The 24,686-nt window shown below is 45.6% G+C and overlaps 1 protein-coding gene across 2 annotated transcripts in view; it reads left to right on the top strand.

The window, feature by feature from the left end:
- Window positions 1–24,378, top strand: part of XPNPEP2 (X-prolyl aminopeptidase 2) — a 35,040-nt gene extending 10,662 nt beyond the window's left edge. Inside the window, exons 7-21 of one of the 2 annotated variants that reach the window (XM_081848042.1) lie at window positions 1,903–2,049; window positions 3,193–3,294; window positions 4,130–4,211; window positions 5,200–5,398; window positions 7,451–7,540; window positions 8,295–8,404; window positions 8,928–9,005; window positions 13,382–13,453; window positions 15,164–15,224; window positions 19,408–19,477; window positions 20,287–20,391; window positions 20,959–21,018; window positions 21,553–21,629; window positions 22,505–22,603; window positions 23,230–24,378. In XM_081848042.1, the coding sequence (XP_081704168.1) occupies window positions 1,903–2,049; window positions 3,193–3,294; window positions 4,130–4,211; window positions 5,200–5,398; window positions 7,451–7,540; window positions 8,295–8,404; window positions 8,928–9,005; window positions 13,382–13,453; window positions 15,164–15,224; window positions 19,408–19,477; window positions 20,287–20,391; window positions 20,959–21,018; window positions 21,553–21,629; window positions 22,505–22,603; window positions 23,230–23,424 (1,547 nt within the window). In that variant the 3' untranslated portion in view covers window positions 23,425–24,378. The remainder of the gene's footprint in view (window positions 1–1,902; window positions 2,050–3,192; window positions 3,295–4,129; window positions 4,212–5,199; window positions 5,399–7,450; window positions 7,541–8,294; window positions 8,405–8,927; window positions 9,006–13,381; window positions 13,454–15,163; window positions 15,225–19,407; window positions 19,478–20,286; window positions 20,392–20,958; window positions 21,019–21,552; window positions 21,630–22,504; window positions 22,604–23,229) is intronic. The other variant, XR_014152779.1, reaches the window with a different exon arrangement.
- The last annotated feature ends 308 nt before the right edge of the window (window positions 24,379–24,686 follow it).

The raw sequence follows: 24,686 nt of genomic DNA, 5'->3' as shown, positions 1-24,686 counted from the left end.
CCCCTGACAGCTTGCCTCACTCTGTTCCTCTCAAGCTTTCATTGTCTCGGCCTCAGGAAGAGGCCCCACCCTTTCATGATGCTAATGGTTCATTATCTTCAGGCCACCACCTCAAAGGGAATTAAGATGACTCCATTACCTTTCAACTCATGCTGATTTCCTAGCATTAAGAAGTGCCTAATACACAACACAGGAAGTCTGCCCGGCATAATATGCTAATTAAATTATTAGGACGCAGGTCAAATACACACATGGATCTATGTTAAACACACATGAGTGCGCCTATTTCCTGGTTCTAGCATCCCAACTTAATTAAATTCTAACACTAACCCGTTCCAGAATTCAGGTTGTCTTGCACCACAGATTCATAATAATACAATAAATAAAACAAGATTACTTAAACAACATGCAGCATCCAATAGCAAAAATAACAAGAGAGCTTCACAGTTTCAGCTTAGTGCTAGAGATACTGCTGCCATTACGTTGCTCATGTCCCTCTCCTGCATTTACTTGCAAGGCTCCCAAGCACAAGGAGTTGGGTAGTTGGAAACATGCCTCTCATGAGATTTAGACATACTACTGTGTAAATGCACACTTAGCCATGGTGCTCAGTGGGCGATTTTACCTTCTAAGAGGGATGGAGAGGCCTAAGTCCACCCAGAGTCTAAGAGTAACTGCTCTACTACAGGTGACTTGCTCTGCCCCTCTCCCACAGACCCTGGCCAAGGAAAGCTGCTCTGTACCTGTGGGCACCTATGGAGTCATTTTCAGCCCCTGGATTGAACTAGTTCAGATTAACTAAAAAATAAATAAATCTGAATAACGCATGAAATCAGTTGCTGTAATTTCCAGGTGAACTGAATGTGAATTAAGGGCTCATCCCCACTTCCACCTGTCCAGTGCAAAGAAAGCATGATGGGTCTGAGCAGTTTCACCTTTGCTCCCCACCCCGCCCTGCTTCCCCCAGAAAACATGCTCTTTAGCGATTAATCGGAACAAATGGCAATCTGCAGGAAACCTGATTGCCATTTGCTGCAATGCAACTCTAAACCGTGGATTTTCCCAGGGGAAAGCAGTGCGGGAAACAGAAGTGAGATAAGCCCTCAGTTCCTTCTGCAGCGGAACTTGGGGAGGTTGTATAAATTCAATTCAATTTTCATTTTCATTCAATAATTTTATACATGGGGCTACTCTGTGTTTGATTGTGGTCACTGCATTTCACATTTTTACCTATCTAAAAAGTACAGTGGTACCTCTACTTACGAATGCAATCCATTTCGGGGTGCCATTCACACCCCGAAAAGTCCATAAATAGAGTGCCGCTACCGTGCGTTCATAAAGTGCGATAGACCACTTCTGCACATGAACGAAGCGCACAGATCGTTTCTGCGCATGTGTGAAGCGTGCAGATCACTTCTGCGCATGTGTGAAGCGTGCAGATCGCTTCTGCACATGCACGCGGGGCGAACCCAGAAGTAAACACTTCCAGGTTTGCTGCATTCATAACCTGAAAAGCTGCAACGTGAAGGAAACGTAACACGAGGTATGACTGTAATGCTGCTTTTTAAGTTCAAATAATGTAATTGTTGGGGGGAGGAACAACCACTCACATTACATAGTGTGTTTCAATGTTCTTTTAAGTATATATTCTAATTTAGCAGAACGACTTGTAAGATACTGAAGGCTGGGGGGAAACCACCAAGGACGACATGAATAAACTGAATTTAACTGTGGACTGAACTGGAACGGAATCAATTCCCTTTGGGAACAAAATTAGTTCCTTTTCTGTAATCGTTCTTGGCTGCTGTTCAATGTGAACTGGAACTAATTTCTTCTGGAAATGATATTTACAATCACTGGTGATTTTTCCGCATCTACCTGCTTGACATCCTCTTTCCGCAGAAAACTGGGAGAGCTACAACCAGGTCCTGGAGGGTTCAGATATAATCCTCGTTCCCCTAGAGGACAACCTGGTGGACCAAGTGTGGGGGGCACAGAGACCTCCTCCTCCCACCAACACCATCTACCAACTCAATGACAACTTTGTGGGTATGTTCTTGAGCCATGCATGGACTGGTGCCGGCCTTCCTGGGGAAGTGCCACACCTCAGTGGCAGAGCTCCTGTCCATCCCCAGAATCTCCAGGTACAGCAGGGAATATCCCCTGACCTCTGTCTGAAACCCTGGAGAGCTGCTGTTAGCCAGTGTATACAGCACTGAGCTAGTTGGCCAATCCTATGACTATAAGATGGATTCCTGGTATGTCCTGCAGAGGACCTTAAGGTCCATGAATAACCATAGTTTAGAGGTCCCAGGCCCTAAGGAAGTCAGACTGTCCTCCACCAGGGCCAGGGCCTTTTCAGTGATGGCTCCGACCTGGTGGAACGCTCTGTCCCATGAGACTAGGGCCCTTCAGGATTTAACCTCCTTCCGTCGGGCCTGTAAGACAGAGCTATTCTGTCTGGCCTTTAATTTGAATTCAGCCTGATCATTTATTTCCCTTCTCTTCTCTCCCCTTACCCTTTTATGAAGATCACCCACTCTGAGACCCCACAGCTAATTCTCCCCTGGCCTCCTCGCTGGCCCAAGTAGGACCAATTCAGCCAGCTAGCCCTGGGTGTTATCTAATGCTTATTTCCCCTAAATTGATTTTTGAATTTTATTGTTATTCATGTTTTTTATACTGTATTTTATGCTGCTTTATAATTGTTTTAAATTTGTTGTTAGCTGCCCTGAGCCTGGTTTTTGAACCGGGAAGGGCGGGATATAAATAAAAAATTATTATTATTATTATTATTATTCCTTTGTTCATACATTACACTAGAGTTACTTGGCAGGACTGGCCTGTTTTCTCTAACATTAATGAAGTTCAGGGGAAGCAAGAAAAGACATTCAAGTTGGCATGCTTCAGTGTTCTAATATTCCCTGACTTGGCATCAGGCAGATAAGTTCTGTATATATTTCCTATTTTCATCTGTTTGGTTTATCTCTCCTCCCATTGCTTATGTAACTCCGTAATGTGCCCTGTACACTGATAGCCCGATGCTGTCCAGGTTTTCACAGCTGCCTCTAATACCTTCATTTCTGGACCATCGAAACTGGTTCTTAACTGCACATGGTCTTGCATGTGGCCCTCATGGAGCCACAAGGTGCCAACCCACCTCCCATAGCATCTCACCTCCTCTTCTTTCAGGGAGCAGTTGGCAAGAGAAGATTTCTGGTATCCGGACTCAGATGGAGAATCATGGCAGGAAGCCCACAGCAGTCCTGCTTTCTGGTCTCGAGGAAACCGCCTGTGAGTGCTCCGTTGTAATCAAGTTAATGCACAGCTTGCTTTCTATATTTCCACATTGCCTGTTTCTGCAGCCTCCTCAGCTATGTCAGTACACATTCCTTTTGTTGTCCTCACTTGCTGTTCCTGAGCTACTCCCACCAGGGCTGGCTCCAGAGAGTGGCATTGTTAGGAAAGCTTCAGATGCTTTGGAAGCAGAAGGTCGCATGTTCAGTCCTGTGCTTCTTTAGGTAGGGCTGGGAAGTTCCCTTTGTGAAACCCCAGAGAGGTGCTGTCATTCACTATATACAACACTGAGCTAGATGGACCAATCACATCCCTGCCAATTAAAATTGTACAGTGGATTGGGAGATCTTGCACATCAAACTCTTTCTCCCCAAAAGATCAGACTTTTTTTTTTATAAGGAAAGTGATTGGGAAATGCACTGGAGAACGTGTTGATAACATTTGCTTTGGCACAATGTCATCTAACCTCCCCACAAACAAATCAGAATGAATGCACAATAAATATCCACCATGGTCTGATCTCCCTGCAAACAATTCAGAATGAATGCTTAATAATAATAATAATAAAAGGTCATCTGAATGTGCCCTTATATACAGTTTGCACGCCACCCCAATCTCTGAGCTGTGCAAGATTCCAGGGATTTCAGAATGACCCACGTTCACTTCAGGGCCTTTTCCTCTGCTTCCCCCGTGACTCTAATCCTGTCTCCGTTCTGCAAGCCACTCTCCCTATAACCCTACCCTGCTTTCTTCAACCACTTAAAAGCCTCCTGGGCAAAAAGAAGAAGAAGGTGAAAAATGGAATTTGTAAGAAACTCCTACCTTTCCACAGGGCTCTTCAATCTTCGGGGAGATGACATCCCTTACACACCTGTCTTCTACGCTTACACACTTCTCACCAAGACAGATATCAGGTATTTGAGCAACTTTCTCACCATCTCAAACAAGGGTCTGGTTCAAACAAATGGGATCCAGAATAAAATGGCTGCAGTGTGAGATGCTCTCCTCAGGGTGCATGCCAGCCAGCCATGCCCTCTTCCAGAACACTCCATTTCCAATCCTCCATTTCCTGTTTTACCTCCCCTCCCCCAAAACAGAAACTCAGCATTTTTTCCTGACTAAGCATTAGGGATGAGGGAGAAATTCTATGCAGTTTGTATTTACAGGCAACGCTACCAAATTTTCACTTTCAGTCTTCATATCGTTCCAGGAAACACAGCCCTCCTTCGAAATTCTCTCCTATCTGAATTCTGTGGTGCAGTTCTCCAGCCAAACAATGTTAACAAAATTCCCATAAGTTCCCTGAGAAGAGGGATGGGTTGTTTTTAAACCACTCTTGAAAACTGGAGCTCTGTGAGAGAAATAGAGGCATCCTAACAGCTCTCAGAGCCCTTAGCAAACTATCCTTCCCAGGATTCTTTGGGGCAGGGGAGGCCATGACTGTTTAAAGCAGGGGTCAGCAACCTTTTTCAGCCATGGACCGGTCCACTGTCCCTCAGAACCATGTGGTGGGCCAGACTATATTTTTTTGGGGGGGGGGTAATGAACTAATTCCTATGCCCCACAAATAATCCAGAGATCCATTTTAAATAAAAGCACACATTCTGCTCATGTAAAAACACCAGGCAGACCCCACAAATAACCCAGAGATGCATTTTAAATAAAAGGACACATTCTACTCATGTAAAAACATGCTGATTCCCAGACCATCCGCAGGCCGGATTTAGAAGGTGATTGGGCCGCATCCGGGCCTTAGGTTGCCTACCCCTGGTTTAAAGCGATTTTTACTGTTTACTAGCACATTAAATGCATAGTGTTAGAGGGGGCCAAAGTGAATCAACAAAGTAACAAACAGTTGTTTGTTCTTCCGACCTCACTTGGTTTGCCTCCACCCCTCCTTAGTCTGTTTGTGAACCAGAGTCGACTGAGCAAAGAGGCATCCCAGTCGCTGGTCTCTCAGTGCCCAGGGCCCCTGTGTGTGCAGGTGGAGGACTATGATCAAGCAAGCGCAAGTCTGAGAAAGTATGCCCAGCAGGATGGCGTTCGAATCTGGATTGGGAGTGAATACACCACCCTAGGACTCTATCGAGAAATTCCCCTGGTAAGTAAGAAAGATGGAGGGACTCTTGTACAGGGGAACCATTGAACGGGAGAGGAGGCTGCACTGGAAAAACTGGGGGAGAAGCATAGGTAACTGCCTTCCATTGAGTCAGACCATTGGTCCATCTAGCTCAGTATGGTCTACTACACTGACTGGTCAGGGATGTGGGTGGTGATGTGGTCTAAACCACTGAGCCTCTTGGTCTTGCCGATCAGAAGGTTGGCAGTTCGAATCCCCACAACGGGGTGAGCTCCTGTCGTTCTGTCCCAGCTCCTGCCAACCTAGCAGTTCAAAAGCATGCCAGTGCAAATAGATAAATAGGTACCACTGCGGTGAGAAGGTAAACAGCATTTCCGTGCGCTCTGGTTTCCGTCACGGTTTCCGTCACAGCTTAGTCATGCTGGCCACATGACCTGGAAAGCTGTCTGTGGACAAACACCGGCTCCCTTGGCCTGAAAGTGAGATAAGCGCCTCAACCCCATTATTAAGTAGTGGGTTGACAAAGCAGACAACACAGAGATTTCTCCTAGTAGTTCTTTATAAGTAAGCTGGAACTGAACTGAACTGAACTGAACAGCTCAGCCGGCTTGGGGCTGTCAACATTATAACAGCAACCCAGGGTTTCCCACCTAAATAAACTGATGTGGACCTGAGTGAAAACTATATACACAATACCCATGGTGGCCAGGGTGAGAACTTCAGTACTTAACACCCATGGTCACATTTGACTGGACTTAACCATCCAGGGGTCCTTTACCTTTTACCTTACCTTACACTGACTGGCAGCTACTCTCCAAGGTTTCAGATGGGAGGCACTCCCATGTGGAGATGCCAGGGATTAACCTAGGACCTTCTCTGTGCAGAGCAGATGCTCTGCCACTCAGCTATGGCCCTTCCCAGGTGAAAAGGAAGAACATAGAGAGTGAGCCATCATCACCACTCATGGTTTGGAAACTTAGGATAGGAATCTGCCTTGGACCAAGTCAGACAATTGATTCGCCTAGCTTAGTATTGTCAACCCTGGGCCCATCCATACGGGTACCCCTTTCTGTTTGCTAAAAGCAAAAGTTTTGTTAGGTTTTCACATGGCATTGAATAGTGCATCGCCTCCATTCACTGTGCAATTAAGAACGTAAGAGCTTGCTGGATCAGGCTAGTCCAGCATTCTGTTCTCAGTGGCCGACCAGATGCCTGTGGGAAACCGTCAAGCAAGACCTGAGCACTCTCATCCTGCAGTTTCCAGCAGCTGGTATTCAAAAGCATGCTGTCTCTGAGGGCATAATCAACATAGCTGGTAACTTCCTGCACAGGAAGCTCTCTGCATGGTTTTTGCATGCTGTTTGCTGTCTTAAATCCTGCAAAGTTTCTGCGCCACCTGACAATGTTTGCAGCGGGTGGCAGTGCATGACAACTGAGCTGCCGAGCCTTGCTTTTTAGGTCACACAAGCTATTATTAGGCACACCTCTCCTTTCACTCTGGTTAGGGCATATGCATTTGCACAGAAAGTTACCTGTGCAGAGGCGTGGTTTTTTTCTGGATGGTGTAACTGAAGTCTCTTTTTTCTGCACTGTATTTCACCACAATGCCTTGTAGAACCAACAGGGGGAAAGTTGTGAAAATGAAATAAAATGCCATCTGAATTCAGCCTGAAATTGGAAGATTTGCTAATCCCCTAAACCTAGATAGACCTTTCATCTGATCCAGAGGGACTCTTCCTCATGTCTTATGTTTGTTACTTCACAAGTGTTTTTAATGTTGAGCTCTGGGATTGAAACCAGGCTCCAGGACCAGAGCCCTGCCTCAAATGGAGTTCATTGAGGGACACAGCAGACATCAGGAGATGATTGTGCGTGCATGCATGGAGGCACTCTAAGATATGCTGTGAGAACTGCCACATATAGAATGCAGCATAAGCAAAGGGGAACTGCGCAACATGCTCTGCGAGTGATGACAAAGGCCTGCCTCCAGCTAGTCTGTTTCAGAGTAAGCTGACAGGTGCATCCCCCCTGAGAATGGCCTGTTGACATAGCTGCCTCCTTCCTGTCTTACAGGAAAAACTCTTGGTAGAGGAGTACTCTCCTGTCATGATCACCAAAGCAGTCAAGAACGCCAAGGAGCAAGAGATGCTGCGAGCTGCCCATGTATGTAAGCCCACCGCAAGTGCAAAGGCAGTGGAATGTTGTGGTGCAATGATCTTGTGAGTTTAGATTTGGATGGAAGCTCAAGGGAGTTCTCCTAAAACACAGCAAGTGGACCCTTTACCCATGACTGGTCTGGACAGTGTTGCCTGAAGCCTTTGGGGCTGGCACCCATCAGGACTGGTGGGGGAGAGGGTGGCTCCTCATCTTTGATAGTTTTGGGGGTTCTTCATCAAGTATCAACTTGGGGGAGGACCCACAAGGGGATCTTCGGCATTGAACTCTGGGGACCCTGCCTGCTCCCCAAGATTCTCAACCCATGGGGTGTCTGTTTTGTCTTCTGAGGACTCCATGTCCAGTATCAGGTCAGGGCTAGACATGATGCTGAAAGAGATTATAACATGAGGCCATGTTGCAGCCATATAGTGTGGCTCCAGCCAACTATGATGCCTTCTGCAGATGAAAACTTGATGCAGGGTGTAGACAGTCAAAATGGGACATCTGTGAATGATGTGTGCATCCCAGAACAGACATGATGATAAAATGATATTTGAATATTTATTGCAATCATGTGTTCCATTTGGTTGAGAGAGAGAGAGAGAGAGAGAGAGAGAGAGAGAGAGAGAGATTTTGAAGGGTGTTTTTGGACATGCTCATAAATTTGCAACGTGGCTATTTATTATTTTGCTGTAAGTTTCTCTGTGTACTTATTATAGAAAGGCAGGATAGAAATACTAAACAATGATTACAACCACAGGTACGAGATGCCATTGCAGTGATTCGGTACTTGGTCTGGCTGGAAAAGAATGTTCCCACCGGTTCTGTGAATGAAATCTCTGGCGCCCGTTATGTAGACCAGTTGCGTAGGTCAGTCTGAAAAGGGCAATGCTTCATTTAGGCTAGTTTTGCCATGGTCTGATGATTATCACATTGTGAGAACATGGAAGAAGGCCTTTTCACTGGTGGCACCAGTGTTGTGGAATGTCCTCTCTGCTGAAATATGAGAGGCCCCATCTATATTGGCATTCCCCGGCTATTGAAGGTACACCTGCTTAGACAAGCACTCATTCCCCTGAACTTGAACTTCTTGACCTATCTATTTTAATTGGGGTTTTTAAAAACTGTCTCATTGTTATGCTTCGGGTATAGGGTGGTATAGAAATTAAATAAATAGTAAAAATAATGGTATTAAATCTGAGTGGTTTTACTATTTTGGTAGAGTTGTTTTATTCTTTTATTTTAATTATGTATGGAATTTATAGTAGATTTTATGCTTGTAAATGGCTTAGAAGCTTTTGTGGCATGTGAACAGTATGAAAATCAATCAGTGGTGATGATGCTGCGGAAGGTGAAAAGGGTGCCAACCAGAGTTTTCTCTTTCCCACCACAGCGAAGAGGCCAACTGCAAGGGACCCAGCTTTGAGACAATCTCCGCCACTGGTCTGAACGCAGCTCTGGCCCATTACAGGTAGGGATTGAGGAGAAATTTGTTTTGGTTTGCAAACCTACCTGATTCACATTTACCAAAACAATACAGGACCCGAAACACAGGTAACCTTCGGAATCCACAGTGCCACAACCCAAAACATGTGGACAGCTCCCTCTCTCAGAACCAAAGTAGTGGAGGACTCTACCATTTGCTTCTTATTATCACTCACCATTTCCATCTCCTTAACTAGGGCCTATAATTAGAGATGGATAGGGATGGAGGGCTCTGCCCTTATCAGTTCCCCCCTTTCCTCATTTTCCCACTCTTAAATTCAGTTCTCCACATTTCTGCAGAGATCTGTGATTTGTGAAAATTCATCAGCATTTTAGTGCAAATTTCTCCTAATAAACATGTTGTTGTTTTTTTGTATGCAGTTTTGACCGATGTACACATTTGGAGGCTCCATCTGCATTATACATTTAAAGCAGTATCACCCCCCACTTAAAACGGTAAGGGCTTCCCTCAAAGAATCATGGGAACTGTAATTTGTTAAGATTGCTGAGAGGTGTTGCCCCTTCAAAGAGCTACAGTTCCCAGAGTATTTTAACAATCAATCCCTCTTCCCAGGAAACTCTGGGAATTGTAGCTGTGTGAGGGGAATAGAAGAATCCTAACAACTCTCAGCACCTTTAGCACAGTTCTCATGATTCTTTGGAGGAAGCTATGACTGTTTAAAGGGGGATGATATTACTTTAAATTATAGTGCAGACAGAGCATTACAGTAGGCTACATTCCAGCAATACAGAAATCAGGCCGGAAACCCACGATCCTATCCACACGATAACATTTAAAGCACATCTATGCCACTTGAACAGTCACAGCTTCCTCCCTTTGAAACCTTGGGAACTGTAATTTCCCCCAACAGGGCTACAGTTCCCAGCACCCTTAACAAATGCATAGCTGTCAAGTGACCCTTATTTGAAGGGACAGTCCCTTATTCCAGCGCCATGTCCCGCTGCTGTCCCTTATTGATGGATGTCCCTTAAATGTCCCTTAAATGATGTCCCTTAAATTTCAAAGGAAGCAGCTCCTCTCCCTCCCTCTCTGCCGGCCAGGGAGGAGGGAAGCTCCAACTGTGTTGCTTGGCTGTGTTGCTCACCCAATAAGAAGTCTAAGAAAAACTGGGGGGGTGGAGCTTGCATGCCTTTTGTGTGGCTAGTTAATGCAAGCTGAGGGGTTTTTTGAATGCTGGGCACCATTTCGTTGCATGTGCTGCTGCAAACTTTGCAGTGCAAAGCTAGGCCGGGGAGGCATCTTAAGTTGTAGCTGCATAGGCCTTGTGGTGCATGTGATTCAGATTCTATTCAGTTGAACCTCTGGTTACAAAGTTGGTTGGACAGTGTTCTCGAAGCTACCAGCATGAGTTTGACCAGACTGCAGGAGGACAGGAGGACTGGAATGCCTGGAACAGGTGAGGCTACAGGTCCCTTATTTTGGCTGCTGGTCCCTTATTTTCAAGGCTGCTGGTCCCTTATTTTCAAATCTGTAAGTTGACAGCTATGAACAAATGGCAGCTCCCAGGATTCTTTGGGGGAAGCCATGTGATTGAAATGCATCAGTGTGGCCTCTTCTCTCCCCATCTTTCAGCCAGACACAAGCGCCCAAGGAGGAGCACAAAATGGGGGTGGTGAGAGGCGTGGCCAGGGGAGAGGAGGTGTGGCCTTGAGAGGCAGCCAGTCCAAGGGAGAGCCCCAAAGGGCCAAACAGAGAGGTCTGGAGGGGCAGATTTGGCCTCTGGGCCTGAGGTTCCCTACTTCTGCCTTACTGCCTCCTTGCATTCTCCACGAGAACAGTTGAAAAAGTGGGTTTGTTAAAACTGGCATCACAGCCTCTGAGAACTTAGGCTTGGCACACATTACCACTTACTTTGGCTCCAGTGCAATCCCACCGCTGGTGTTTGAACCGATGCACACATGATACTGAGCCAGAATCCCTATCCATGCTGTTGTTTCTTGAGATATACTGCTGTTTGATGCAGCTTCTACCCGATTTGAAAACCTAAACCATGTTCACTTCACAGTTAAGCTAAAGCGTGTACATTCGAAGCAGATGTTGCACATGTACAGATGGCAGATTCACAAAGAGCAATGCTGGGCTGGGGGTGGGGGAAAATCAAACAGTTAATGTGCATCAGCTGAAGACATCCCCCCACCCCCTCACTGGTTTGAACAGCAACATGCAAGCACAATGTTGTTGTTGTTGTTGTTGTTGTTGTTGTGTGTATGAGAGAGAGAGAGAGAGACTTTGTTGCATTTTAAGCTACTGATGTGCACATAGCCTTGGTCTGCAATGCTCACATAAAGGAGCCCATCCTAAAAGCCGTGAGCGTGTAGAGGGAAACCACAGAGCTGCCAAGAATCTGCACAAACCGGGGTGGGCAGGATCTAAAAATGGCATGCCCAAATATAGGTTGTGGTTTGTGCACATGGGTTCCTGAGCGTTCATGTCACACCTGCCTCTGCAAAGCATTGGGAGAGAGAGCCCTGCTGGTGAATTCAGCATCCTGTTTTCTCAAACTTGCTAGCCCCCCCCCCCCCCCCCCGCTTCCAGGAAGCTCACAGAAAGGCACAAAGGCAATTATATCCCCACCTGGGAGCCTTGGGACATGGAGGTGCCACTAGGGAGCTCACTCCCACAAGAGGCAATAATGACCACCAATTTCAATGGCTTTAAAAGGAGATGGTTTGTGGAGGATACGGCTGCCAATAGTTGCTAGCTGCTCTGTTTGTATGCTATGTTCAGATTCAGAAGCAGGCTGCCTCTCTGGGGAGCTATCCTGGGAGAGAGCTGTCACTCTCTTGCTCTGCCTGTGGGCTTTCCAGAAACACCCAGGTGTAGACATCCAGTGCATTTAAAGTATCTGGGAACTCTAGCTTCTTCATGGTGCTGGGAGTTGTAACTCTGTGAGGGGTAAACTCAGGGGCTGGCCAGATTAGCCCACAAGGGCACAGGCCTAGGAAGGCACAAGAATTGCACCTCTGGCCTGGAGTGGCTAGGAGCCTGCATACACCCCAGGGCTGCTCCTCCGCTGTTCGGTCAGGCATACAGGCTCCTCTGGCCATCTCTGCAGAGGAATCCAGTTGCTGGTGTGTACTGCTGTAGCCAGGTGGGCAGGAACGGGACTGGACCTAAGGGTCAGGGGTACCTTTACCTTTACTTCACTGTTGCAGCAGCCCTGTGGAGCCCTCTCCAGTTGGCTGGCAGAGCTTTTAGAAGTATGAGCAGGGGCTCGGAGAGAAGAAAGACAGAGAGAGCAGGGAAGAGTTGTAGGAAGAGGGAAAAGGAAGGGGAGCAGAAGGGAAAGCATCGAGCAGAAGGAGGCAGTAGGCAGACAAGCAGACAGACTGATTGGGGGGATGGGGAACAAAGTGGACCCAACTCTGATGGCCAGGGAGGAAATCACTATCGGAGTGCAAAAGGTGAAGAAAAGCAAACTTTAAGTTTCTACTCCATAGTTTCTCCTGGCTTTGGAGGCTCCAATACAGTTCCTTGCCAAGGGCACAAGCGCCTAGGATCGCCTCTGGGTAAACGACAATTCCCAAGATTCTTTGGGGTGGTGTTTGAAATGTATGGTGTGTACATACTGGTCACTGCAGAAAACAGGAAGAGTGTTCTGGATTAGTCTATTCTTTGGTCTGATTCAGCAGGGTTTTTTGGGTTTTTTACTAGCAGCCTTTGGGGTGAGGTGGAGTAGCCCTCCCAAAACCAGCATCCCTGCCACTTACTGGGTGGGACTTGGGTGACCCATGGTGGTGGCTCGGATGGGATGCACCAGTGAGAGTGGCAGGTTGGCACTCAGTGCAGCCACACAGCCCGACCTCACCACAACCTCACTCCACACAAGGCACAATCAGATAAGCTGCATCGACCCCGGTGCTAGGAGGACGGCTTTGCAGCACATTCCCACCCCTTGGGCCACTGTTGCTTCTTACATTCTTGCTCTGTTTTTCTGACTGCAAATTGTTGTGATCTATATTGTTATCATCTGCCGTGGGACTTTACGGTAAAGGGCAGGGGAGGAATAAAAACCATCATCTAAACAGAGGCTGTGTGCCCATGCCTCTAAAGCACACGACTTTCCTCCAAAGAATTCTGGGAACTGCTTGTTAAGGGTGCTGGGGATTCTAGCTCTGTGAGAGGTAAACTACAGTTCCCATGATCCTTTGGGGGAAACTATGTGCTTCCATATAATAGTAATATTCCTTTACTCTTGTTGGGTGAATGTTGCCACCTTATCCTGTTTTTGAATTTCCCTGCGTCTGCTGGCGACTGAACACTGAGCTTGGAGGCACAACTGCCTGACCCAACATGCTAATTCTGATGTTCTTCTCTGTGCCTTTCTTTTCCTCTTTCAGCCCATCCAATGCTACTGCCCGAAACCTGACTGTGAATGAAATGTACCTGCTGGACTCAGGGGGCCAATATTTGTGAGTATGGGATGCCCTTTCTCTCTTTGGCCAGGCTCAGGGGCCTGTACCTGGCAGCGGGTTTTATGGAGAAGCAGCTCACCTTGTGGGCCAGAGCCTCTGGCAGGTGGGTCACTGTACTGTAGGAGGGAGAGAGGAAAGTGGCAGGAAGGTCAGCAGAGTGCAAACACACTGGCAGAGCCAATGTGGCACTCCTGCTGATGTGCTTACACATCACCAGCCTCCCCACTGCCTCACCCCTCCTCCTCCGTCTCCTGGTAAACACCAGTGAGCCATCTGCTGAGAAGGTAGCAAAGAGACTCCTCCCCACCTAGCAAGCTGCTTCTGGATTTATGGAGCTTTCTCCTATCAAGGATAGCACTCTGAGTATGCCCCAGTGACAACTCCTTGTACTCTAGGGTTTGGTTTCATCTATTGATCTCTGAAATACAGCATCCTACCCTACAGACTGTATCAGAGGCAGATTTAGGGAAGTGCAACTGGTTTGGTCGCACAGGCCGTGGAACCTGGGGGTGCCACAACTATTATTTAGAATGCAGTGAAAGAGGTGGGGGTGCCGCTAAAATTTGAGAACTCAGTGTCTGCCACTGACCGTATGGAGTGTTAAGAGCAACAGCTGGGACCCTCTTGATAGTTCTGCTGCCCTGCCCTCACAGGCTCAGGGTGGTAGAACCATAGACTTGTCGAGTGGGGAGGGACCCTGTGGTCATCTAGTCCAACCCCCTGCAATGGAGGGATTGTGCCTGTGGTGGCCTCTAAATTGTGGAACTTCCTCCCCACAGAGGTGCATATGGTGCCTACATTATGTAGTTTTTGTCATATGCTGAAGACACACCTCTTTACCTTGGGTTTGACAAGGGGTGTGTGTGTTTTAGGACTCACCTGTGATTTGTTTAAACTGTTTTTAAATTGTTGTAACCCACACTGGGACTGCTGGTGAAGGGTGGGTAATGAATTTGTCATAATACTTGTTGTTGTTACAAATTATTGGGCGCTTTCTCTATAAAGTCTGTAAAATGTTGTGAACAGGTTACAACATATAAACAGTCAGAATATTTACTACCCATCACATGATACAATTGAAATATCAAACTACGCCTAGGAGGAAGAGCAGAGGTGCTCCCAGATTGTCATTATTTTTGTTGTTAAGATTCATTAGGCTCCTTGCTCAAGGAACAGGTCTTGTGGAGGAGATCCAGGGTTGAGGCGCAATAAATGGTATTTAAAAATACAGCTACTCAGAATAAAACAGGTAACCAGAAGGAAGAACAAATGCATTGCTAAAAAACGAAACCCTCACTTCCTAAATCAGGGTTAAGAGTCAGGCAAGTATCTGGGAGCAACAGGTTCCACGTAGCAAAGGGGGAACTGCTGCTCTCAAAGGTCCTCCACGTGCTCCGCTAAATATATCTGGCACGACTTTGGGGCTAAGTGTGGGGAGCCCGATCCACCAAAACAGCTCCTCACTACCTAAAACTAGGTAGTTTTATACACTCTGGACTCCTTAAGGAGTGGGCGACATGCCTCTTTGCATGGCAATTGGATTACCGACTTTGCTTCAAAATGTGGTAAGCCAGCCTTGCTACATTTTGGGAAGCCCTCCAGCTCCTTCTGCCAAGTGAGGCTCTGGACCTCTGCTGCAAAATCCTGACCTGACGGGCACCGTTGCCTGACAAAGCTCCCTTCGCTTTGCTTCTCTCACCCCTGCAGAGATGGAACAACGGACATAACCCGCACTGTCCACTGGGGGGAGCCCACAGATTTTCAGAAGGTACTGTTTCTTCTTCCAACACGTACACCTGGATTGCACACCTGGGACTGGGGGGGGGGCAAAGTCTTGTTTTCCTTCTGCTGTATTTCCACCCCCACCCCCTTGTCTAAGTTACTTTGCCCTCCTTTTCTCTTGCTACCTTCAGGATGGCTATGGTAAAGCAGGTGGCTCCCAAGTGCATTGTTGTTGTTGTTGTTGTTGTTGTTGTTGTTGTTGTTGTTGTTGTTTTTCAAAAAAAATATTGTTTTTTACAAAATTAAAAACACACTAACAAATAAACAAACATAAACTATAACCTTATTAAAACTAATCTTCTTAACATTGTTAAGTGACTTCCTCGTATCCCCCTAGTTGAATTTCAGTGCTTATCATTTTAACGGTTTTCCAAATCAAAGTTCCTATAATTTTAACTTAATCACTTAACATCACTCTTTCTTCCCAATTCAGCATTAAACATAATAATTCATCACATTACTTATTTAAGTCCTAAGCTTAACTGGTAATTACAAGCTTTTCCCAATTAATTTAACTTAACGTATTTACCGTAACTAAATAATCATTAAATTTCATCCATTCTTCCTGGTACTCCTCCTCATTCTGGTCGCGGACTCTTCCGGTCAGGTCGGCTAGTTCCGAAAAGTCCATCATCTTCATCTGCCATTCTTCCACAGTTGGTAGTTCTTGCGTTTCCATTTCTTAGCTAGTAAAATTCGAGCAGCAGTTGTGGCATACAAAAATAGTTTAACATCTTTCTTGGGCAATTCCAAACCTGTTATTCCCAGAAGAAAGGCCTCTGGTTTCTTTATAAATGTATATTTCAACATTTTTTTCAATTCATTATAAATCTTTTCCCAGAAGTCTTTCACCACATGTGATAAAAAGTTCCTTCTTTCTCTTTACATTTCCAGCATAGATTGTCACAGTTATGATAAATCTTTGCTAATTTAACAGAGTCAAATTCCATCTATACATCATTTTCATTATATTTTCCTTTAACATTGTACATGCAGTGAACTTGACCCCTCTCTTCCACGATCTTTCCCAATCCTCAAACATTATGTTATCTCCTACATCTCTTGCCCAATCTATCTTCTCTGATTTAACTTGTTCATCCTTTGTATGCCACTCCAAAAGTAACTTATACATTTTAGACAGATTTTTAACTTTAGTGTCCACCAACTCCGTCTCCAATTTAGGATTTTTCAGAAGCAAAACCATTTTTCTGATCTAATTTGTACAATTCATTAATCTGGTGATAATGTAACCAATTTAACTTATCTTTAACTTGATCAAATGGTTTTAACTTATATCCTTCTTTATCCTCCAGTAATAAATCTGAATATGTCAACCATTTGGTATCCATATTTAAATTTTTCTGGGTCTTTGCCTCCAGTGGTGAGAGCCATCTGGGCATCTTCCTTTCTAAAAGATCTTTATATTTTATCCAAACATTGTACAACGATTTCCTAATTACATGATTTTTAAATGCATTATGGGCCTTTACCTTATCATACCATAAATATGTGTGCCATCCAAACACATTGTCAAATCCCTCCAGATCTAATACATCAGTATTTTCTAGCTGTATCCACTCTTTAATCCAGCAAAGCGCTGCTGCTTCAAAATAGATTTTCAAATCTGGCAGGGGAAATCCCCCTTTTTCTTTGGAATCCGTAAGTAATTTATATTTAATTCTGGGTTTTTTCCCCTGCCAGATAAATCTAGATAAAGCTTTCTGCCATTCTTTAAAACATTTCACATTATCTATAATTGGGAGGGCTTGAAACAAAAAAAGCATCTTAAAAAAGCAACACATTCATCTTAACCACTGAAATCCGGCCCATTAATGACAATTTTAAATTTGACCATACCTCCAGATCTCTCTTAATTTTATTCCATAATTTCTCATAATTATCTTTGTACAAGTTCAGATTTTTCAAAGACAGGTTCACCCCCAAATATTTAACTTTTTTCACAAAATCAAGGCCCGTCTTTTCTTGTAGTAGTTTTCTTTCATCATTGTCCAGATTTTTCTCTAATACTTTGGTTTTGCTCTTGTTTAACCTAAATCCCGCTACTTGTCCGAATTCCAGTATCAGCTCCAGTGCTTTTACTGCACTGGAGTCTGGGTCTTGTAATGTCAATACTGTCATCAGCAAAGGCTTTTAATTTATATTGTTTGGATCCTACTGTAATATGTTGTTGTTGTTGTTAATTGAATTAATATACCACTCTATACCCAGAGGTCTCAGAGCGGTTCACAGAAAAGATCACAACATATATAATCAGAATAAAAACAACAACTCAGTAACACCCCCCCCGAAAAGAGCCACATTTTAAACTGTATAGGACAGGCATAGGCAACCTAAGGCCCATGGGCCGGAAGTGGCCCATGGGGGTTGTTTAACTGGCCCATGGACCCCCGCCACCCACACGGCTGGCTCCTGTGCACCGGGCTAAACTGGTGCAGAGCAGAGCAGGGACCGCCTTCCGCGACGCTGGGCGGCTTCCCATTGGCTGCGGGAAGCTCCTCTAGCCAATGGGAAGCTGCACACGCCTCCTCTGCACCGGAAGGAGTGCTGGAAATGGCATTTGTGCATGCATGCGTGCGCTCATGTGCACACACACACACATGCACTCTGGCCCACCGTGGCGTCTGCAGAATTGCGAACTAGCCCATGCCCAAAAAACGTTGCTGACCCCTGGTATAAGATGTCAAACAGATCAACCATAAAGGTACAGGGACCCCTGACCATTAGGTCCAGTCATGACTGACTCTGGGGTTGCGGCGCTCATCTTTCTTTATTGGCTGAGGGAGCCGACATACAGCTTCCGGGTCATGTGGCCAGCATGACTAAGCCACTTCTGGCAAACCAGAGCAGCTCACGGAAACTCCATTTACCTTCCCGCCAGAGTGGTACCTATTTATCTACTGCACTTTGACGTGCTTTCGAACTGCTAGGTTGGCAGATCAACCATAGGCCTGGTTAAAAAGTAAAGTTTTTGCCTGGCGCCTAAAGGTGTACAATGAAGGCGCCATCACTTTGGGCAGAAATATCTCAACTGGCTTACCTCCTGAAACCTGTCCCCATTCTAGGGAGACCCCAGCAGTAACCAAGCCAAGTGGTACATCAATTCCCTTGTGGAACCGATGTCCCTGGTACCTCTGCCTATATTGGGCACTTGGTGAGAGTTGGTACAGGTCTCCCCCTCCCACCATGCATTTAAAGTGTACCCCTCACAGAGCTGCAGTTCCCAGCACCTCCATAAGAAAGAAGTATCAGCAGGCTTGGGGAACCCTGAGATTTGCAAAAGTACCAAAAAACAAAAAACACAACCAACAATACTTTTCAGGGGAGGATTCTGGGAAGGGGAGGGGACAAAAACAGCTGAATAAGAAATAAGTATGCTCAATGGAATGGCCACAGAATGTGGAGGGTGGGGCTGGAATGATAAAGGAATGGACTGCAGGGCAGGGCAGTGACCAGGCAGCAGCACTCAACACTGCAATATTTTGTTGCAGGATTTGCATGTTGGTTTCAGTTCATGACTCTGAATGGAAACTCATCTGCTGTGCTCCGCAAGGGGCTTCCCAAACCAGACAAGGAAACTGGGTGCTTAATAAAACATACTGTTTGATTATCTTTCACAACAGCAAGTTGTTGGCATCCATCTGTCTCAAGAGACAATGGAGTGTGCCTCCGAGGGTGAAGTCAAACTGCTGCATTAGTAGCACCGAAGTGACGTCCCTGGGGCACAAACCTAGACAGTGTGTATGGAGGTCCTGGGCTGCCCAAACAACAAGACCCACCCCCCTTGGCCTCACTGATGTGGTATTTGTTGATGTGGATATTTGTTGGTTGAGGAACAACAAATAAGGGATTATTCTGTAACCCAGGGAATTCTGGGTGAAAGGACTCTGAGTGGGTGGGTGAAAGAGGTATTGGAAAATATGGTCCCCCCCCCCTTCATCCCTGAGTGCTAGGTCAGGGTTGGGTTCCTCACCCCTCCCTGCTTCCCCTAGTGCAAAACAGATCAGTGGTTTAACAGTATAGGGCAGGTTTTGTGTGTTCTTACGGCAAATAAATTTTCCATGAATCTGGCTCATCTTTCCCCCCCCCCCTCCCCATTTCAGACATGCTTCCTTTCATCTCTTTATTTCTTCTTCTCTTCCACTTCTTAGGAAGCCTATACCCGTGTGTTGATGGGAGTCATTGACCTGTCCAGGCTCGTCTTTCCATCTAGAACTTCAGGTGAAAGGGGGCACCAAATAAAGTCAGAGCCAGCTTCTGATATAGAATGTTTGTCTCCTCCAAATTTAATTTCAGCTCTAGGAGGGGCAGCCCAAGGTCACACCCACACCATACATCTAAAACACATTTAAAGCAGGTAAACATATGGTGTGAATGTGGACCAAGACATTTTGCTGCCTGAGGCAAATGAAATGATTCCATGGACAGAAGCTGGCTGGACTGCTGGTTGAGTCTTACACAAACACCAGTGGTGTTTTTCCACCATAACTGACAGCAGCAGTCTAGTTTAGTAAGGGTGGTTAAGGCAGACTACATGTGATACATACAGCTCTGTCTTCCATCAGTTCGCTGCCACTGCCATCAGCACCACTCTTAACTGAGGCAGCTTCCTCACTCTGCCTAAAGATAGAGCTGGCCCTGTGAACATGCTTTGGACATAGGTGAGAGTCTCTCTGCAAGTTGTTCTGTTCCCGCTCCCACACCGCTTTCCTCCTGTGTCTCAGTTTTACTTAGACCCTGACCCACCAAGCAGTTCTCCAGACCTACAGCCTCAGGGGTCACTTCTCAGGCCATGTCACACAAGATGTAGTGATGGCTGCCAACTTGGGTGGCTGTAGAAAAGAATTAGACAAATTCTTGGAGGATATCAGCGGCCACTAGGCATTCTGGTTATGTTACACCTCCACTGTCAAAGGAAGTATGCCTTTTATTACCTGTTGCTGAGATTTGCAGGTGTGGGAAAGGGTGTGCGGGAAAACTAAGTGTTCTCTCCTGCTGTTCCTCAACAAAACTTGACTTTTCTGTTTTAGGGAGACATGTGGAGGCCCTTGCTCGCCGAGCCTTATGGGAAGCTGGGCTCAACTACGGCCATGGCACTGGTCATGGCATTGGCAACTTTTTGTCTGTTCATGAGTGTAAGTCGCACCAGGGTCAGGTTGAATTGCGCTTGTATTGCCCTTCAACAGTGACAAACAATGAAACAAACATTGTAAAAATGGCAATCCACCTCCTACGCTACTAGAAGCTGAATTCTGGAAAATCTATATAACAGCCTGCACTACACATTTGCTTATAGATCGCGTCTGCTGTAGCAAAGGCCAGTAATTTGCACAGGGCACTGAAGCTTTGACAAGCTTGGGGGTCACTGGAGGTGGGGCCAATTTATTCCAATTTCCTCCCCGTCCTCCTTCCTTGCAGATATACTATGGACCTTTAACTAAGTTCAGTCCTATCAGGATACTTTCAAGCTGATCTCTGTAATATTCAGGACTAGAAACTTGGGGAGTTTTAACATGAAAAAATGAAAACCAAGATTTCTCATGATATTATGTCTGTTTGCAGGGGTTGTGTAGCTTTGGTGAAATGCCATGGGAGAATTGGTTTTCATTGCGTTAAGAGGGGAAGACTTCATAGTTCAGTAGGGATGGCAAAATCTCTTGGGCTGGTTTTCTGATAGCAATAACTGATCCTCTCACCTTTAGGGCCTGTGGGCTTTCAGGCCAACAATGTGCCCTTGGGAAAAGGCATGTTCACCTCCATAGGTAAGTGCCACATGATCTTCTCTGGTTCTGATGCCACCAAGCCTTGCTTCCCCCTCCCCATCCTGAATCGCAGGCAGGGATTCTTTTTCTTTCTGGAGTTTGTATCTGGGAACTGCTAAATGTTTTATTCACTACACCATATTCTAGAGGGGTACTTGTGTTAGTCCGTTACAGCGAGCAGAAGTAAGATTTTTTGCAGTTCTTTAAACCACATGAAATCACAATAATGTGCATGTTTACCAAAAGTCTTAGTGTGTCCGTAGCAAAAGCTGTCCACAGTTTCAGTCTAATAAGATTTATTGCAGCATAAGTGTCTGTCATTCAGAGCCCATTTCGTGAGACCGCCTTCCCTCTGGATTTCCACCCTCCGTACCCAGGAATTTGCATTGCTAAAGAGGGTCTCATTTAAATAAACAGCCTGACTGGTTTGGGCAATGAAGTAGGAAGATTTGCCGGATTGGTGGGGAGGGGGAGGCACAGAAGCACTCTGAACTCTCTCTCTGCCTCCTCTCTCCTTTGCCCCATTCTCTCCAGAGCCAGGCTATTACCAGGATGGTGAGTTTGGGATCCGCCTGGAAGACATTGCTGTTGTGGTAGAAGCAAAGACCAAGGTGATGCTCCTTCTCTGCCTTTGATAGGTCACTAATGGGTGGGTGCAAGACAACCTGTAGGACATTTTCTGTACAAACTGTGAGCTGTAACCTTAAATAGGTAGAGATTCTGCAACATACAGGTCAGGCCTTAAGGTATTTGGAATCCTCAAAGTCTCTTTCATTCCCATTTCCCATTCTAAGGAGGACCCTTCTGCATGTTCAAAGGGGAAAAAAACATTTATAATTGTCCTTTGTGTGAAATAACTGCAGCCCCTAATCCAGGACCAATTGCATAGTAAGAGGACAAGGGGAACCTTTGTGGCTGAAGTGTGGTGCAAAAAATACAACTCCCATCAACCCTGACAATTGATCATGATGGCAGGGTCAGGTGGGAGCTGTAGTCTAGCAACATCTGGACGGCCACAGGTTCTTCATACCTGCTATAACGCAATATCCAGTGCAAGGGTAGGTGGTCATTGTCACCCGTAGGATGGTGGGGGACAACCCCATCATCCCTTGGATTTCCCTGGGGCCAACTCAGTCGTGTATGGACAACATTTGGCTTCTTCATTCTATAACTTGACAACTGGCAATTATATATGTGAACAGACTTCACTAAGGGCCAGACAAGATGTGAATCTAAAGGTGTCATGGCAAACCATGCCCATGGGTTGTTGTTGTTGTTGTTGTTTTTAAGGAAAAGTAAATGCAGTGTGTAATTTTCATTAGGACTCTAGTATGTGAGGAACCCCTGAGTGGTTTTGGCTTGTTCACATGCCCGAGTTGCCCTTTGATTCTACAGAAGAGAGAATGTACATGCAAAACTCAACCTCACAAAATTGATGCAACTGCTGAAAAAAATGTGAGCCACCTCCTTTCTTTGTCTGCCATAGTACCAAATGTCTGAAGAGCCCTACCTGACCTTTGAGGTAGTATCCCTAGTGCCCTACGACCGGAACCTCATTGATGTGAATCTCCTGTCCTCTGAACAGGTGAGTGCAAGCTAAGGGTGGGCAGATCAGTCTGTTTCTGGCATTGTTCATTCGTTCCAGCCCATTTCTACACCCATCTGCAATTTTTAAGAAAACACATACAAAAATTAACATTATATTTGCATGCACTTTATCCTAAAATATGCGTTTTTGCCCTGATAGGGGGTACATAAATGATCATAAAACGTGCATTTGGTGTGCATCTAAAACATGCATTTCTGTATGCATTTTGGTATATTGAGACAAGAACTGCAAAATTTGGAGAAGTGCAAAAGCTAGAAGAGAACTGTGCTCGATCTGTGAACTAGTATTTATTTTATTTAATAGGATTTCCTACCAGCCCTTCAGCATAAGGCCCTGGGGTGGGTTGCAAACCTGCACTCATAGAATATTAAAACCCAATGAAACAATTTGGAACAGACCAAAGAAGGGCCCAGGGTGTATGAATTAGATTTGTTTGCTTAAAATTACAGACTGATTAAAATCCTCAAGCATCTCTAGCAAAAGCCTGGTGGGTAAAGAGAGCAGGGTCGTGCAGAGGGGAGGAGCCTGCCACACCAAACACAGTGTTCCATTTCTCTGTCTCTCTGTCTCTCCCACTCCGCCTGCCACACACACACACCCAGATCAAATACATCAACAGGTATTACGAGTCCATCCGTGAGCACATCGGCCGTGAGCTACAGAGACGCAAACTGGATGAGGAATACTTGTGGCTGGAGCAGAACACAGAGCCCCTTTCTCACACCAACCTGCTGACAACATCCCTAAGTACCCTGGCTGTAGGCACCTTGACCTCTACTCTTCTGCCTAGGGTGTAGGGCTGAGTTTGGGGCATTATACCACTTCACTGGTCCACATCGCTGCACTTAAGCCTGCCTCTCCTTGCTGTTCCACCTCCAAACTTAGCCTACAGTTAGCAGCCATCTATGGCTGCCGGACACTGTTGCTTCCAAAGCCTTCTGCCCATCAAGTCTCCGGCTCCTTACAGGACAAAATATATGCAAACAGCCCTTGATCTACAGAGATCCAGTCTGCTCTGAGAATTTGGAGAATCTGTGCTCATCTTTACCTACAGTATATCCAATAAAGGGCTCTGCCGTTAGGCCTTAAAAAGAAGGACCTGAGATGTCCATGTCTGAAAGTTCATTCGATGCCCTCCTTCATTCTTACTGCATTATGTGTCAGTGTCATTTTCCCCCCAGTTAAGAAAAAAAAATGCATCTGTATGTAAAAATGGCACACAGAAAAAGATACATCCCTATTTGACATCAGGATTTAATACAGCAGTATATATAGCCCCAAAGAAAAAGAAAAACCCCAAAGGAGGAAATAATATACTTGATTCCCTTGAGTCAGCACCCCATCTGTGCATGGGATTGTCTTCATGTTTCACCAACTAACATGGAGCATCTGTGGCTGTCTCAGCATGGTTCCCTCCAGATTTTGGACCACAGCTCTCACAGTCCCTTGTCCACTGGCCATGCTTGTTGGGACTAATGGGAGTTGCTGTCCTACGACATCTGGAGGGCACCAGGCTTGGGAAACCTCAGTTTGGATTTTCTGTGGATTGTCGTTTGCTCCAATTGAGTTTTAAAGAGTGTGGTTTTTGCAGAGAAATCTCCTAAGCACAAACAAAAACAGGTGCTTTGACATGGAGCTTTAAAGCACAGACTGTTCCTGGGAAGAGCAGAGGAAAGGTAAATGTGCATAAACCCAATTTCAAGTGCATATTGTAACTTCAGGTTTTTTTGCAATTAAAGTGGGCCTAAGTGTTCCATTGCCTTTTCTCAAGAAATCCACTTATAAAAAAGAAACAGACTTTTTGCAGTTTGGAAAGCAGTAGAGAAATGCCTTGAAAGTGTGGCTTGAAAGAATGATGTATAAACACCTGCAAGCAAATTAAGATGAATGTGGGACAAACACTCATTGTTGTATAAAACCACCTTGCAAACAGATCAGAAGGTTATATATTTTCTTCCCTCTTACTGCACTTACGATCATGATCTCTGCCCTGCTGCAATTTGGGGGTGGGGGCAGGGACAGAGAAGAGAGATAGACCATAGAGAAGGAAACTTTTAGA

The sequence above is a fragment of the Podarcis erhardii genome (assembly GCF_964252035.2).
Source record: "Podarcis erhardii genome assembly, chromosome: Z".
Classification (NCBI taxonomy): Eukaryota; Metazoa; Chordata; class Lepidosauria; order Squamata; family Lacertidae; genus Podarcis; species Podarcis erhardii.
The sequence above is the reverse complement of the archived record's forward strand: the minus strand, read 5'-3'. Positions and strand labels throughout refer to the sequence as shown.